Genomic DNA, 13,017 nt, shown 5'->3' on the forward strand with positions numbered 1-13,017 from the left:
GATTTAGCCTTTTCCTACACATTTGACAGGTTCCTTTCAGATACACTCCACCCAACCTGGACAAGTTGGCTCCGCCACCATTACAGACTACTACACCACCCAAATGGACAAAATTTTTTTTTCTGGTATAAATAAAAGAGTTTGATCTTCTTTTTCTTTCTCTATTTTCTATCAACCCCCCCTTATTTTTTTAAAAAAAAAAAAACGGAAATGGCATCCTGCGACGCAGTGTTGGAAGCTCTCAGCAAACTCTCCATCTCACCAAAGACAGTTTCTCACAATGCCGTCAGCGACAGCAAGGCCTGGACTGAAGCTTTGAGCAGCAATACCAACGAACAATATCAAGTGACAAAGACATTGATTCTCAAGCCTAAGACTGCAAAGACCGCCCCTGCTACACCTGTTGTCGTTATCGCTTTGGAATCCACCGAGACTAACGCCACTGCTCTCGGTAAGAAGCTTTCCTTGAAGGATTGCCGTTTCGCCAATGAAGATTTGCTCAAGGGTACCTTCGGCGTCGATAAGGATTCAGTCTCTCCTTTTGCTTTGTCCAATGTTGAGGATCTTTCCTTGGTTCATCTTGTTGTCGATAGCACCATCTTGGCCCTTGATGCTACTGCCTTGTTGGCATTCCATCCCTCTGCTGCTGACAAGACAGTCTTTGTTACAGTCGATCAATTGAAGAGCTACTTTGCCTCCATCAACAAGGAATTCATCGATGTTGATTTTAAGGCTTTGGCTGCCGCCAAACCTCCTGCTACTGACGCCAAGAAGCCTGCCAAGGCCTCCAAGGCTAAGAAGGAAGGTGAGTTGTGATTTCATGAGGTGAAGGAGAGGGGTAATGGCGTGAGATGCTGAACCTAATCGCGTTTTTGTCCATACGTTAGCTGCTGCTCCCTCTGAGGAAGCCAATCAAATGGGTCTCGGTTGTAAGAAGGAAGAGGATTTTCCCAAGTGGTATCAACAAGTGTTGACCAAGAGTGAAATGTTGGAATACTACGATGTTTCTGGTTGTTACATTCTTCGTCCCTTGGCCTACAACGTTTGGAAGGAGATCACCAACTTTTTTGATGCTGAAATCACAGAGATGGGTGTCGAGGATACTTACTTCCCCATGTTTGTCTCCAACCGTGTTTTGGAACGTGAGAAGGACCACATTGAGGGTTTCGCTCCTGAAGTTGCTTGGGTGACTAAGGCTGGTAGCAGCGATCTGGAAGAGCCTATTGCTATTCGTCCTACCTCTGAAACTGTCATGTATCCCTACTTCTCCAAGTGGATCCGTTCTCACCGTGATTTGCCCTTCCGTATCAATCAATGGTGTTCTGTTGTTCGTTGGGAATTCAAGAACCCTCAACCCTTCCTTCGTACTCGTGAATTCCTCTGGCAAGAGGGTCACACTGCTCATTTGACCTTGGAGAGCGCTGATGTCGAAGTCAAGCAAATTTTGGATCTCTATGAGCAAATTTACACTGACTTGTTGGCTTTGCCCGTTGTGAAGGGTGTCAAGTCTGAGAAGGAGAGATTTGCTGGTGGTTATTACACTACGACTGTTGAAGGTTTTATCCCTACCACTGGTCGTGCTATCCAAGGTGGTACCTCTCACTGTCTTGGCCAAAACTTCAGTAAGATGTTCAACATTACTGTCGAGGATCCTAGTGCTCCTGCCAACGCTACTGAGGAAGCCAAGAAGCTCCACGTCTGGCAAAACTCTTGGGGTCTCTCCACTCGTACCATTGGTGTCATGGTCATGACTCACGGTGATGATAAGGGTTTGGTCATGCCTCCTCGTGTCGCCCTCATTCAAACTGTCATTGTTCCCTGTGGTCTGACCGTCAAGACTTCCAAGGCTGAATCTGACAAGATCTTTGATGCCTGTCAAGATGTTGCCAACCGTCTCAAGAAGGCTGGTCTCAAGAGCAAGGCCGATCTTCGTGAAAACTATACCCCTGGTTTCAAGTTTAACCATTGGGAAATTCGTGGTGTTCCTCTTCGTCTCGAAGTTGGTCCCAAGGACTTGGAAAAGAACCAAGTTACCGCTGTTCGTCGTGATACCGGTGCCAAGTTTTCTGTTTCTCTTGATAACCTTGAAGCTGGTGTCAAGGAAGCCCTTGATACTATTCAACGTGAGATGTATGAAAAGGCCTCCAAGAAGATGCAAGAATCTATCGTCCGTGTTTCCAAGTGGGAGGACTTTGTTCCCACCCTCAATAAGAAGAAGTTGCTCTTGGTCCCCTGGTGTGATCGCATGGAGTGTGAGGATGATATCAAGGAGCGTTCTGCCAAGGTCGCCAATGAAGGTGAGGAGGAGGATGACCGTGCTCCTTCCATGGGTGCCAAGTCTCTCTGTAACCCCTTCAACCAACCTACTGAAGATCCCATTGTCCCTGGCGTCACCAAGTGTGTTGCTTGTGAACATGATGCTAAACATTTCATGCTCTTTGGTAGAAGTTATTAATTTACTCTATGTATTCCTTCTTTCCCCCACCTCTTTCTCTTCTCAATCCTTTAGCTGGAAATATTGTATAAATATGATTTAAAATATATAAAATAAAGAAAAAAAGGTATCTCTTCATATTATTTGACATCTTGTTTGATGCATTTAGATATGTTACCCGACTGAGGTTCAAATCCTTCATTTGTAAAATTGCAATCCTCACAGATAATTTCTTCTTTTGCACCCTTTGCTGCTCAACATGGCTTCTTCGTCATTCAGATCCTCAAAGTGGGACCCTGTTCTCATCATAGCTCAGGTAATTTAGCACCAAATGCAATCTATTCACAGCATAAGGGTATTTACGCATCGCAGATTGCAGCACTACAGTCGCTTTGTTACGTCGTATACAGCGTCATCCTCCTTATCGCACTCACACTCAATGGTTCAAGCGCATCGCTAGACCTTATTTTCAACTACAAGGAAATCCGAACCGACACTGGCTTTGGATGGTCTTTGATCATTGTATGGCTTGTCAACGCGTGTCTCAGTATACCCATTCTCATGGTTATTGTCCAACGAGCAAGACAGATTCTGGATTATGTGCTCACCTTTCATTTCTTTCATCTGCTATTTGTATGGTATGTATCGCAACACTTTCCTTCGAGCATATCGTGGTGGTTGCTACAGTTAGTGAATGTAGTCATCATGACATTTGGTGGTGAATGGGCCTGCATGCATCGAGAAATGAAACCCATCATGATATCCAGCGGTAATAAGAAATCCACTACAAATTCAAACCAATCCAAGCAACCACAGCAACAGCAGCAACAACAACAGGCAGAAGAGGAGGAAGAGGGATTAATCAGTCAGCAAAGAGGCTCCTCTAGCAAATTAAAGAGAAAATCATCGGACGCAGAACCCAAGGAGGACCTAGATATGACAGATGAAGGTGCTTTACTAGCGGCTGTCGGTAAAGCTAAGAAGGCTCTCTTGCTCAGTGCGGGTCGATCCAAACGAAATGGAAAGCAAAAATACGATCAAATACCCATGAAGGACATGGATAACGAAGACAACAATAGCACTAGTAGTAACAGTCGTCCATAGACGATTTTAATTAATAAATCATGATTGTACATATTGACGAATTTCATGGTTTTGATGGCAATATGAAGAGATCAGGGAAATTAATGTGCATTAGTTACTGGCTACTTCTAAGGGATTATGCATAGAAATGAGCCGCTCTTTTGCCTTGAGACCACGGCAGAGCAATCAGTTAGAAGAGTGTTTTTAAACATGTGCTTGTACATGATCATTTCCTATAAATATAGCCTTCTCACAACATTATACAGTATAAACAATATCTAGCCTGATAACTTCTTCTTATGAAGATTTTATATCTAGTCTTTACGTCAGTTTGTTTCTCGCAAGTATCTTATGCTGCCACAGGTACACTAAGGGTGTACGACAAGACAATTGTCAATCCAAAGGCAGGTATTCTCAAAATCCCATCAGATGCTCCTCCAGGGAGCGTTCCGTCTATCGACAACAAAACCGACAACAGCATTTCTATCTATGGTAACTCGGATTGTTCAGAGATTCCATTGGAAGTGCTGCTACCAGACAGAGCCACTGTTGATTTCAAGAGCGCGTGGGGAGGCTGCTTGAAGATTGCAGCATGATTCTGGTCATCAGACCTACTAGTTTTATGATAATAAAGTGATGTTTAAACCTTTTTAACAACCATATAAAGCTAATAAACACAACTAAGCAATTTTAAAAGTTCAAACGTTATACGGTATATCGTATAATATCGTCGTATACTACGAGTGTTTATGCTTCGAATGACTCTCTAATATCGCTTCGCTTCGGTGAGAGCCAACTTGCACAGCAGCAGCTCGTGCTATCGATTGCCCTTGTCCATATTATCAAAAATACGGTTGCTTCCATTTTAAATCTTCATTTGCATAGGAAAAGCCTGCATATTTATGGAACTGCCTTTTATGCGTTGTTCCACGTTTGTATACACGTAGATACTTTATATACAGGCAAACAGTATACTGGCAATGCCCCTTTCTACTTAAAAATGCGTCTAATACAGCAAAATCTGGATGTATTTGAGCTGTATTTTCTCGCGTTAAACCCCCTTTTAGACCGTCAGAATAGCATCGAACAGTTGCTCTCATCTGGCAATTACGTATTGCCTGTATTGCTCAACTTTTTGGGGACCCAAAAAACATGGCCAAAAATCCACCAAAAAGCATGAGGTACCCCCCTCATGATTTTCATCGAAAATCAAACGATCGCGTTTCTCACCTTGATAATGAAGAATTTTATTATGATACATATTGAATCAAAACGGTTCTACCGATCTGATGTAATCTCTGAAATCATCTTTGTGGAACTTTGATATATAAAAATTCGACTTTTTGGCCAGAAACCTCTTTTCGTATTTTCATAAATTGCTCAAAAAGTTTATTCAAAACATCTGTCTTACTTTATACCATTGGATGCGCCTTGAAAAGCACTCCAAGAAAGCTTAAAGAAGCAGGGGATGATCATCATATTTTACTTAGTCGAATCTGAAAAAAAAAAAAATAGTTCGATCGAGTCGAAAATCATCAAGATTAGGCCAATCTAAAACAGACTATGAGTCTGGATTTTAATTAATTTTGGCTTATGGGGTAGGTTGGCAAATTCAATGCCCTTTTAATAATCATGAAGGCAATACAGTAATAGATGCGTTTGAAGCGTATGGAAAGTAGGTGGCAAATTACACAGCGTTATCGTTAGTCATGCTATTCTTCTTGCGTTTTATATTCAATAGCGCCAGTCTACCAAAACACTTGTCAAATCAACTTCTTCCTTTTTGAGGCTTTGAAAGTGTCTAGGGACTGAACATTTATTATGTTATGATGATATGAACCATGCCTGACAAATGCCTGACAACTCAGTTTCCATAGTAGGGTTATGAAAGTGTCTAGGGACTATAAATTTATTATGTTGCGATACTCAAAAACCATAACACTATTGAGCACCGGGCAAGGCTCGAAAGGCCTTTGACCGCATTTAAAGGGCATGCTCAAGAGATCCTAAGTAAAAAAGAAGAATGACAAGCCTAAAATCATATGAAAGAAGTTGCACACATTCGACTCAATCCCCCATAAGAGATTGGAGCTAATTGCTGGTGAAGATTGGCTTACTCAAAATCTGCTAACTGTCAGCGAAATTGCAGCCTCCAATGAATTAGCCTGCATTTAGTAAACCTATACTATGCTCTGTTTGCCTATACGCATTAAAGTGCTATTTCTTTGCTTTTATTGTGTTTAAAATCCCGGTTTCAAATGAAGAGATAGCAATTAGGAAAAAAGTTTTTTTTTTTTTTTTTTTTTTTTTTTTTTTTTCCACATCTCACCACTTTCTTTGGCTGTCAAACCAACATGTCTCAACAACAGCAGCAATTACAAGGATTTCACACTCGCAAACACCAAATAGTGTCATCCCTCGTTGAATTTGTGGACCCCGAGAGAAGAGACAAATCACCCAAGGGGTTCATTGATGCACCAATTCTGGATTTGATGCATGTAATCAACCAACATCCCGACTATTATACCACAAGCAGTTGCTCTGGTCGTGTAGCTGTGTACTGTGAAGGCCTAGAGAAGGATGTGGATATCAACGATCCTGACGCTATTGAAAAGACGACAAAGGGAGGCACTTGGCTCTATGTCAGTCATGATCCCATTCCTATGCCAAAAGAGAATGTGGAAGCATGGATTGTCCAGCTGCTATTCGGCGATCAGAGTGATAAAGTAGAGTTTAGCAGTGATAGGCCTGATGATATCCTCAGCAAACAGCTCATCTATTTCAAATTCGAGCCCTTGGTAAAAGCACAATTGACAGAAAGAGAGTTGACTTCTTGCTGACATTTTGCAAAGATCTTACACATTGAAGCCTCTACTTCAGAAACCGCCATGCAATTACTAGGAACTGCTTACCAAGTAGGCTATCAAAACTCGGGTATTACACCTTCTCGTCGTCATATGTTGGCCATCAGGAGCACACACAAGATTGATACACCAATTGCATATGTTCAAGGCGACACAATCAAATGTCTTGTCGATCCTGCCTACCTGATGTTATTGTTGACCATGTCGAATCAAAAGTTCGAGTCCAACATGGAGCGCATGAAGGTGTTTGAAGATGCCATGGCCCAAATGCTCACAAAAGCACAACAGGCTCAAGATTGGGAGCCCAAGGAAGCGAGAAGACAGCGCATGAAGCAAGAAGGGCTCGCCAAGAGAGAACAACAGCAACAAAAGCAGCAGCAGAAACAAGAGGATCTCGTCGTCATTGAAGACCTTTTAGACAGCGTCATGTTATAATGAAAATGAATAAAAAGAGCCCGCATTGCTTGATTTAGATGTTTGTGTCATAGATCAGGAGAGGCGGAAGCATTGTTTACGTGCGCAACCCGGCACCTTCCCAAAGTTAGTACGCCTGGCATTCAAAATCCCAACACTTTTTTGTATTCCAGTTGCATCCCTTCCCTCTTTTTCCTTCTGTAATCTATTAGTTTAAAGATAACAAGGTAACTAGAGAGCATCAAACAGCATCTTGGATGGATGGATGAATGAGATGGACTACCAGATGCAGAAAAGAGCGTGTTTTTATTAACCAAAATCGATGGATTCATTATACATAGTATGGCTGATCAAACTCCTACATTCAAGCTTGTCCTTGGTAAATTGAAACACAAACATATCACCTACCAACATAACATAATAACTAAACATCTACATATACAATAGTCGGTGATGGTGGTACCGGTAAGACTACCTTTGTCAAGCGTCACTTGACTGGTGAATTCGAAAAGAAGTATGTTGGTAAAGTAGACACGTTCAATCTTTAGACATTCCACACACACAATGACGCGTACACCTATACTAAACAATGCCCTCAACACATAGCCACTCTTGGTGTCGAGGTCCATCCTCTCAGCTTCCACACTAACTTTGGTGCTATCATCTTCAACACCTGGGATACCGCTGGTCAAGAGAAGTTTGGTGGTCTTCGTGATGGTTATTAGTAAGTTTGAGATGAAATAGCTATGACGTATAGAGCATGTTACTCATCCATATATCCCTTACAGTATCGGTGGTCAATGTGCTATCATCATGTTCGATGTCACCTCTAGAATTACCTACAAGAACGTCCCCAACTGGCACCGTGATCTCGTCCGTGTCTGTGAGAACATCCCCATTGTTCTTTGCGGTAACAAGGTCGATGTTAAGGTAAGCGCGTCTTTTTTTTTTTTTTTTTTTGATTCAGAATGTGCTGATTAATCATTCTGTATTCTGATTGTGTAGGAGCGTAAGGTAAAGGCCAAGACTATCACTTTCCACAGAAAGAAGAACTTGCAATACTACGATATCTCTGCCAAGTCCAACTATAACTTTGAGAAGCCTTTCCTTTGGTTGGCTCGCAAGTTGATTGGTAACCCCAACTTGGAATTTGTTGCTGCTCCTGCTCTTGCCCCTGCTGAGGTCCAAGTAGATCATCAATTGATGCAACAATACAACAACGAGATGGAGGAAGCTGCCGCTCAACCCCTTCCCGAGGAAGATGATGATTTGTAAATTACATAAAATAGCTGCTATAAAAAAGAACTGTTTCGTGAAAAAGAATAAGCAAGAAGAACGACTCTTTTACTACCTTGTTTCTCTTGTCTGATATACATTTTTTAACCCTTTTTTTTTCTAATCTTCTTTTACTTGAACGCTTTTTTTTTTTAATATTAAATATCATTATTCTTCATCCCTTTTCATAAAAAGCCAGTTTCAAGACAAGTAAAAGAAAACATGCATCCATGTGCGTGTCATTATTTTTTTTTTTTTTTTTTTTTTTTGCATTATAATTCATATTTGTTCTTGTTGATTACACAAACATTTTTCACATGGAAAACGATGATTCCTACCAGCAATGACTCTACAACAATCAATAGACACAAGGCTCAGGCTCGGCCTTCAATTTTGATGGCGACTTTTCAAATGTCGATAGAATTACAGTGCGAGAGTGAACCTTGTCTTTTGGATATGTTTGATACCCCTACACGACATAGCGTCGTTGCAACTTTTAGTCAGCTGTCTGAATGGGCAAACCACTGTGGTGTGATTTCGATATGTTCACTATTAGACATGCTGCCTTACATCTGCTTGGCTGTCAAAATAAGATCCATCTAAAATCGCAAGCTGAAACGCCAGTTCACAGAAACAACCCAAAATCATCACAGCCAACATGAATATACACACAATCCATGATCCCAGCGCAATAACCACCCACATCTACATGAATGATTTTTTTCGTAAAGTTTTCAAGAGATTTCGATAGGATTTTTTATTAATGCTTTCAAGAAAAAACATAGGGCACATACATGATGAAATATCTCGTGTATATGAAAAAACCCCACAAAGATGAAGCGAGTAGTTTACTTGAGCTTCTTCTTGGGACGAAGTTGGTTGGTACGGCCACACTTCTTCTTGCGACAGTTGGTAGCACGAGGAGGGAGACGAGCATAACACTTACGACAGATCATCTTGTCACAGTTGTACTTGGAAGCCAAGGCCTTGAGAGAGGGTTCAATGATACCACCACGAAGACGGAGGACCAAGTGAAGGGTGGATTCCTTTTGGATGTTGTAATCGCTCAAAGAACGACCATCTTCGAGTTGCTTACCAGCGAAGATAAGACGTTGTTGGTCTGGGGGAATACCTACACAAACGCAGTATGTGAGTATGTCCAATGTCCCAACACATACACACAAAAATCACTCTATACCGTACCTTCCTTATCTTGAATCTTTTGCTTGACATTGTCAATGGTGTCGGAACTATAGCCATGAAAATACGTTTAGTTTGTTTGGCTCATCCATAGACATATTTGAAATGTTATATACCTTTCGACCTCCAAAGTGATGGTCTTGCCAGTCAAAGTCTTTACGAAGATTTGCATAGTAAAAACTACAAGAACAATGGATGATGCGTCAATACGTTGAACGGATGCGTTTTCAAGATGGATGGGTGGATCATCTTTATGTTGGATGTTGGCTATTACCTTTACGAGACGGTTAATAGAGGAGGAATATAAACGATTTTTAATTGAGTTCTCTTTTGATGGTTTCTCGCTCTCTCTGTCTCCCTTCTGTTCCTTAATTCTCAATGTCCGAGTGCAAATTACAGCACATCCGGCCCGCATTGTGACCATGGAACATGGCCCTTTTTAAAGTTGCAATGTTGCCTTGCATTGCAACTTGATTGCCTCCAAACACAAAATCCTTTTTCCAACTCATTATACCACAATGTACCAAGAATTGAAACAAAGGTTTCCTGGCAGAGAAAAGCAAATTGGTCAGTTGAGTTGCGCTACCGCTTCAAATGTAAGAACCAATGGCCCTTTATATGTACACTGCATCTCACATAGCTATAATCCGTAGGTTGACGAAGCGAGTTATTCACCGCAGAGTATCTTCATCTATGGCCCACCTTCAACCGGCAAGACAACTCTCACCACAGAATTTTTCAAAGCTCATGGAGCCTATGTCAATTGCGTAGAATGCTTTACGCCACGCCTCTTGTTTGAGCATTCCCTAGATAAACTGATCCAACATAGACCCACGCACGCCAACGGCTACTCAACCACTCGAAAGATTGATAATGTACAGCAATTTGTCAAGGCAATCCGCGAGCATTTCAAAGATGAGAAAAAGACAAAATACCTGGTAAGATAAATCCCATGTTGAGCTTCACTCTTGGCAGGATACCAACATGTGCCATTAGATTCTCGATAGAGCGGAACGTATCCGTGACATGACAGGCACCATCTTACCTGTTCTATTGCGCCTCTCAGAACTCACTGAATGCAACATTTGTGTGGTATTTATATCCAGCATTGTATTTGAAAAGTTTAGAATGAAAGGTGGAAGCATGGAGCCCTATTTGATTCGATTTTCAGAATACACCCGTGAAGACACACTGGCCATTTTGCAACTGGATTTTACACCTACTACCATCGACAATGTGGAACTGGATGATGCCTTTTATGCTGGATTCTTGGAGCTCATTTATTCCATTTTTTGCCACAATTGCAAAGATATCAATGAACTGCGATACTTTGCATCGCTCTTATTCCCTGTCTATATACAACCTCTCAAAGATGGAACAGTGTTACCTACCGAGAAGGCGAAATTATTCAAGCATGCACAGCCCTATTTTTCAGAGGCCACCGAGAAGTTGTATTTGCGTGAGATCTCTAGCGCAGAATGGTCTCGTGAAACAAAGGATTTGGATAATGCTGCTCGTCATATTGGTCGTTCGAAAGAGGTTGAATTGCCATTCTATTCTCGCTTCTTGCTGATAGCAGCGTATTTAGCTTCGTATAATCCGCCTCGATTTGATGTCCGTTACTTTGCAAAATCTACAAATGAAAACACCAAGAAGAAGCGTGGTGGTGGAACTCGAAAGACAGTGGACAAGTTGGGCGGAAAGATGCGGCAGCAATTGCTTGGACCAAAGGCATTTCCTGTGGAGCGTATGCTGGCTATCTTTTACAGTATCGTAGACGAGTCTTTGGAAGATACAGTGGACATTCAGTTACAAATCACAAGCTTAACAACATTGCGTCTACTAGTGAGGACGACGGCTATGGATCGTTTGGATGGTGCTAAATACAAGTGTAATGTCAATTTTGAGTTCATTAGAAATATTGCAAAAACCGTTCGATTCGAAGTAGACAAGTATCTGTATGACTTCTGCTAAAACCAAGTGTATATACGTATTATGGACATTGAATGGTGTGAATAATTCATAAACTTAATAAAAGAATGGCGATGGCAGTAATAGCGTATCTTTGACCTTCTTCCAGCCTGTTACTATTGATTGAAACGACAAATTCATACGTTACAGACATTGTTTGGATTACATGTAATGCACCCTCACAAGGAATGTTGAGCAACACGGGATTTTCAGGCAGCGAGGACAGGCACTGTGATACTACTTGAGCGACGCATAAACCACCCAACATCCTGCATTTCACATGCACCATACAACTTACATTGAAAAACAACGATGTTTTGTTTATTTATTTGCAATGATTGATAGAATGTAATGTGTATTTGTGTATATTGTATGTATATTAAAAGGTCGTTTATTTTTGCTCTTCAGCCTTCAAGGCTTGCATTTGTTTACATTGACCCTTGTGGGAGGCCTTGAAGTCAGAAACTTGACACTCGCGAGAACAGTACCAGATGCTTCTACAGGCACCGCATGCCAAGAGAGGAGCCTCAGGCTTATCCTTAGCATGTGTAGCGGCACAGTGAGAGCAGCGCTTGGGGTTGGGAGGGAAGGAAGTGTTCAAAATACCACTTTGGATCAGTTGTTGCATCTTTTGATCGTACTTTTTCTTAGGAGTGTAGGTAGCAATGAGCTTCTCAGCTTCCTCAGGGGATTCGTGGGCCAAAATAGCTTGTTTCTTGATATCACTGAGACCAGTGTGAGCACCATGTAACTCTGAGAACTCTTCCTCAGCCTTCTTAGCTCTTTGGTAGTATTCAGCAGCCTCAGACTTTCTCTTCTTGTGGTTTACGAGCACAGAGAGGGCATACAATGCGTGGATGGTATCGTTAGTTTGCGAATGGCCATTTTGAAGATAGAGCTTGTAGTTCTTGATGGCATTCTCACGTTCATTTTCCATGGACAAATAAACAGAACCCAAAACAAAATAAGCAATAGAGAACTTGGGGTCTCTTTCCAAAGCCTTCTCTAAATCCTTAATACCAAGTCTGTACATATATGCTGATTAACACACTGCCTCTCCAAAAGTGAATGATTGCATAAGCATACCTGAGTTTGTTCATGGAAAGGTAACATGATGCACGAAGGAAGAAGACGCGTGCAGGAAGGTCAGGGTAGGTATCGATAGCCAATGACAAGGTGGTGATACTAACAACATGAACAGTATGAGCACACATGTATCATACCGCACAAATTTCACTCCATTTCTACTTACCAATGCTTGTGTTGTCTACCCACCAACAAGATCCAGGCAGAAAACAAAAGACTATCCTTGACAAAGAATCCCTCCTTCTCCTCCTCAGGAATGTTCTTTAACAAGACCTTCTCAAATTGCTGACCCAAGATCAAGATACGCTCTGACATGGGAGCAGCCTTATCATCCATAATCCAAGCTTCCACCATAGTCTCAGATGCTGTCTTGATGTCTTCTTCGTGCTTTTCCAAAACATCGTCGTCAAGAGAGCGAGGGATGGTCATACAGAGTTCGTAACCCTTGCGGAAGAGCTCCTTTGCCTCCATGTATACCTTGGCATCTGGGTCATTGACCTTGTCAGCATTACCGCGAGCTGCCAACAAATCGTAAGGCACAATACGTTGAGAGCCCTCCAAGAAACGATCTTGATATTGTCCCTCTTCTTGTTGTTCTTGAACGGCAACAGCGTCGTTTTGAGTGGTAGCAACTTCAGTCATTTTTTGATAAATTTATGTTAAATTGGAAAAGAGAAGAAAAGCAAAGGG

At 41.7% G+C, this 13,017-nt stretch overlaps 8 protein-coding genes across 8 annotated transcripts; 6 read left to right on the forward strand and 2 right to left on the reverse strand.

Moving 5' to 3' along the window:
- Positions 1 to 210: 210 nt before the first annotated feature.
- Positions 211 to 2,455, forward strand: ERV1_1 (Flavin-linked sulfhydryl oxidase of the mitochondrial IMS; the record flags this gene model as incomplete). Its single annotated transcript, XM_064821644.1, has 2 exons — positions 211 to 805; positions 888 to 2,455. The coding sequence occupies 2 exons, from the start codon at positions 211 to 213 to the stop codon at positions 2,453 to 2,455; spliced, it is 2,163 nt and encodes a 720-aa protein (XP_064681330.1).
- A 238-nt stretch (positions 2,456 to 2,693) lies between these two features.
- On the forward strand, positions 2,694 to 3,538 carry ATC70_002266 (uncharacterized protein; the record flags this gene model as incomplete). The annotated part of the gene is made up of 2 exons (XM_064821645.1): positions 2,694 to 2,750; positions 2,807 to 3,538. The coding sequence occupies 2 exons, from the start codon at positions 2,694 to 2,696 to the stop codon at positions 3,536 to 3,538; spliced, it is 789 nt and encodes a 262-aa protein (XP_064681331.1).
- Positions 3,539 to 3,816: 278 nt separating this feature from the next.
- DUS1_1 (tRNA dihydrouridine synthase) lies at positions 3,817 to 4,113 on the forward strand (the record flags this gene model as incomplete). Its single annotated transcript, XM_064821646.1, has 1 exon — positions 3,817 to 4,113. One exon carries the CDS (start codon positions 3,817 to 3,819, stop codon positions 4,111 to 4,113), a length of 297 nt encoding a protein of 98 aa, XP_064681332.1.
- A 1,758-nt stretch (positions 4,114 to 5,871) lies between these two features.
- RSA4 (ribosome assembly) lies at positions 5,872 to 6,816 on the forward strand (the record flags this gene model as incomplete). Its single annotated transcript, XM_064821647.1, has 2 exons — positions 5,872 to 6,315; positions 6,370 to 6,816. 2 exons carry the CDS (start codon positions 5,872 to 5,874, stop codon positions 6,814 to 6,816), a joined length of 891 nt encoding a protein of 296 aa, XP_064681333.1.
- Positions 6,817 to 7,137: 321 nt separating this feature from the next.
- Positions 7,138 to 8,070, forward strand: RCH1_1 (LRR receptor-like serine/threonine-protein kinase RGI2; the record flags this gene model as incomplete). Its single annotated transcript, XM_064821648.1, has 5 exons — positions 7,138 to 7,174; positions 7,243 to 7,317; positions 7,402 to 7,519; positions 7,584 to 7,725; positions 7,801 to 8,070. The coding sequence occupies 5 exons, from the start codon at positions 7,138 to 7,140 to the stop codon at positions 8,068 to 8,070; spliced, it is 642 nt and encodes a 213-aa protein (XP_064681334.1).
- An 848-nt stretch (positions 8,071 to 8,918) lies between these two features.
- ATC70_002270 (uncharacterized protein) lies at positions 8,919 to 9,442 on the reverse strand (the record flags this gene model as incomplete). Its single annotated transcript, XM_064821649.1, has 3 exons — positions 8,919 to 9,202; positions 9,274 to 9,320; positions 9,387 to 9,442. The coding sequence occupies 3 exons, from the start codon at positions 9,440 to 9,442 to the stop codon at positions 8,919 to 8,921; spliced, it is 387 nt and encodes a 128-aa protein (XP_064681335.1).
- Positions 9,443 to 9,788: 346 nt separating this feature from the next.
- OTU2 (OTU protein) lies at positions 9,789 to 11,244 on the forward strand (the record flags this gene model as incomplete). Its single annotated transcript, XM_064821650.1, has 3 exons — positions 9,789 to 9,866; positions 9,924 to 10,208; positions 10,267 to 11,244. The coding sequence occupies 3 exons, from the start codon at positions 9,789 to 9,791 to the stop codon at positions 11,242 to 11,244; spliced, it is 1,341 nt and encodes a 446-aa protein (XP_064681336.1).
- Positions 11,245 to 11,632: 388 nt separating this feature from the next.
- On the reverse strand, positions 11,633 to 12,969 carry mxr1_1 (Peptide methionine sulfoxide reductase; the record flags this gene model as incomplete). Its single annotated transcript, XM_064821651.1, has 3 exons — positions 11,633 to 12,266; positions 12,328 to 12,426; positions 12,494 to 12,969. The coding sequence occupies 3 exons, from the start codon at positions 12,967 to 12,969 to the stop codon at positions 11,633 to 11,635; spliced, it is 1,209 nt and encodes a 402-aa protein (XP_064681337.1).
- Positions 12,970 to 13,017: the final 48 nt, after the last annotated feature.

Source organism: Mucor velutinosus (genome assembly GCF_035048745.1).
Source record: "Mucor velutinosus strain NIH1002 chromosome Unknown tig00000093, whole genome shotgun sequence".
NCBI lineage: Eukaryota > Fungi > Mucoromycota > Mucoromycetes > Mucorales > Mucoraceae > Mucor > Mucor velutinosus.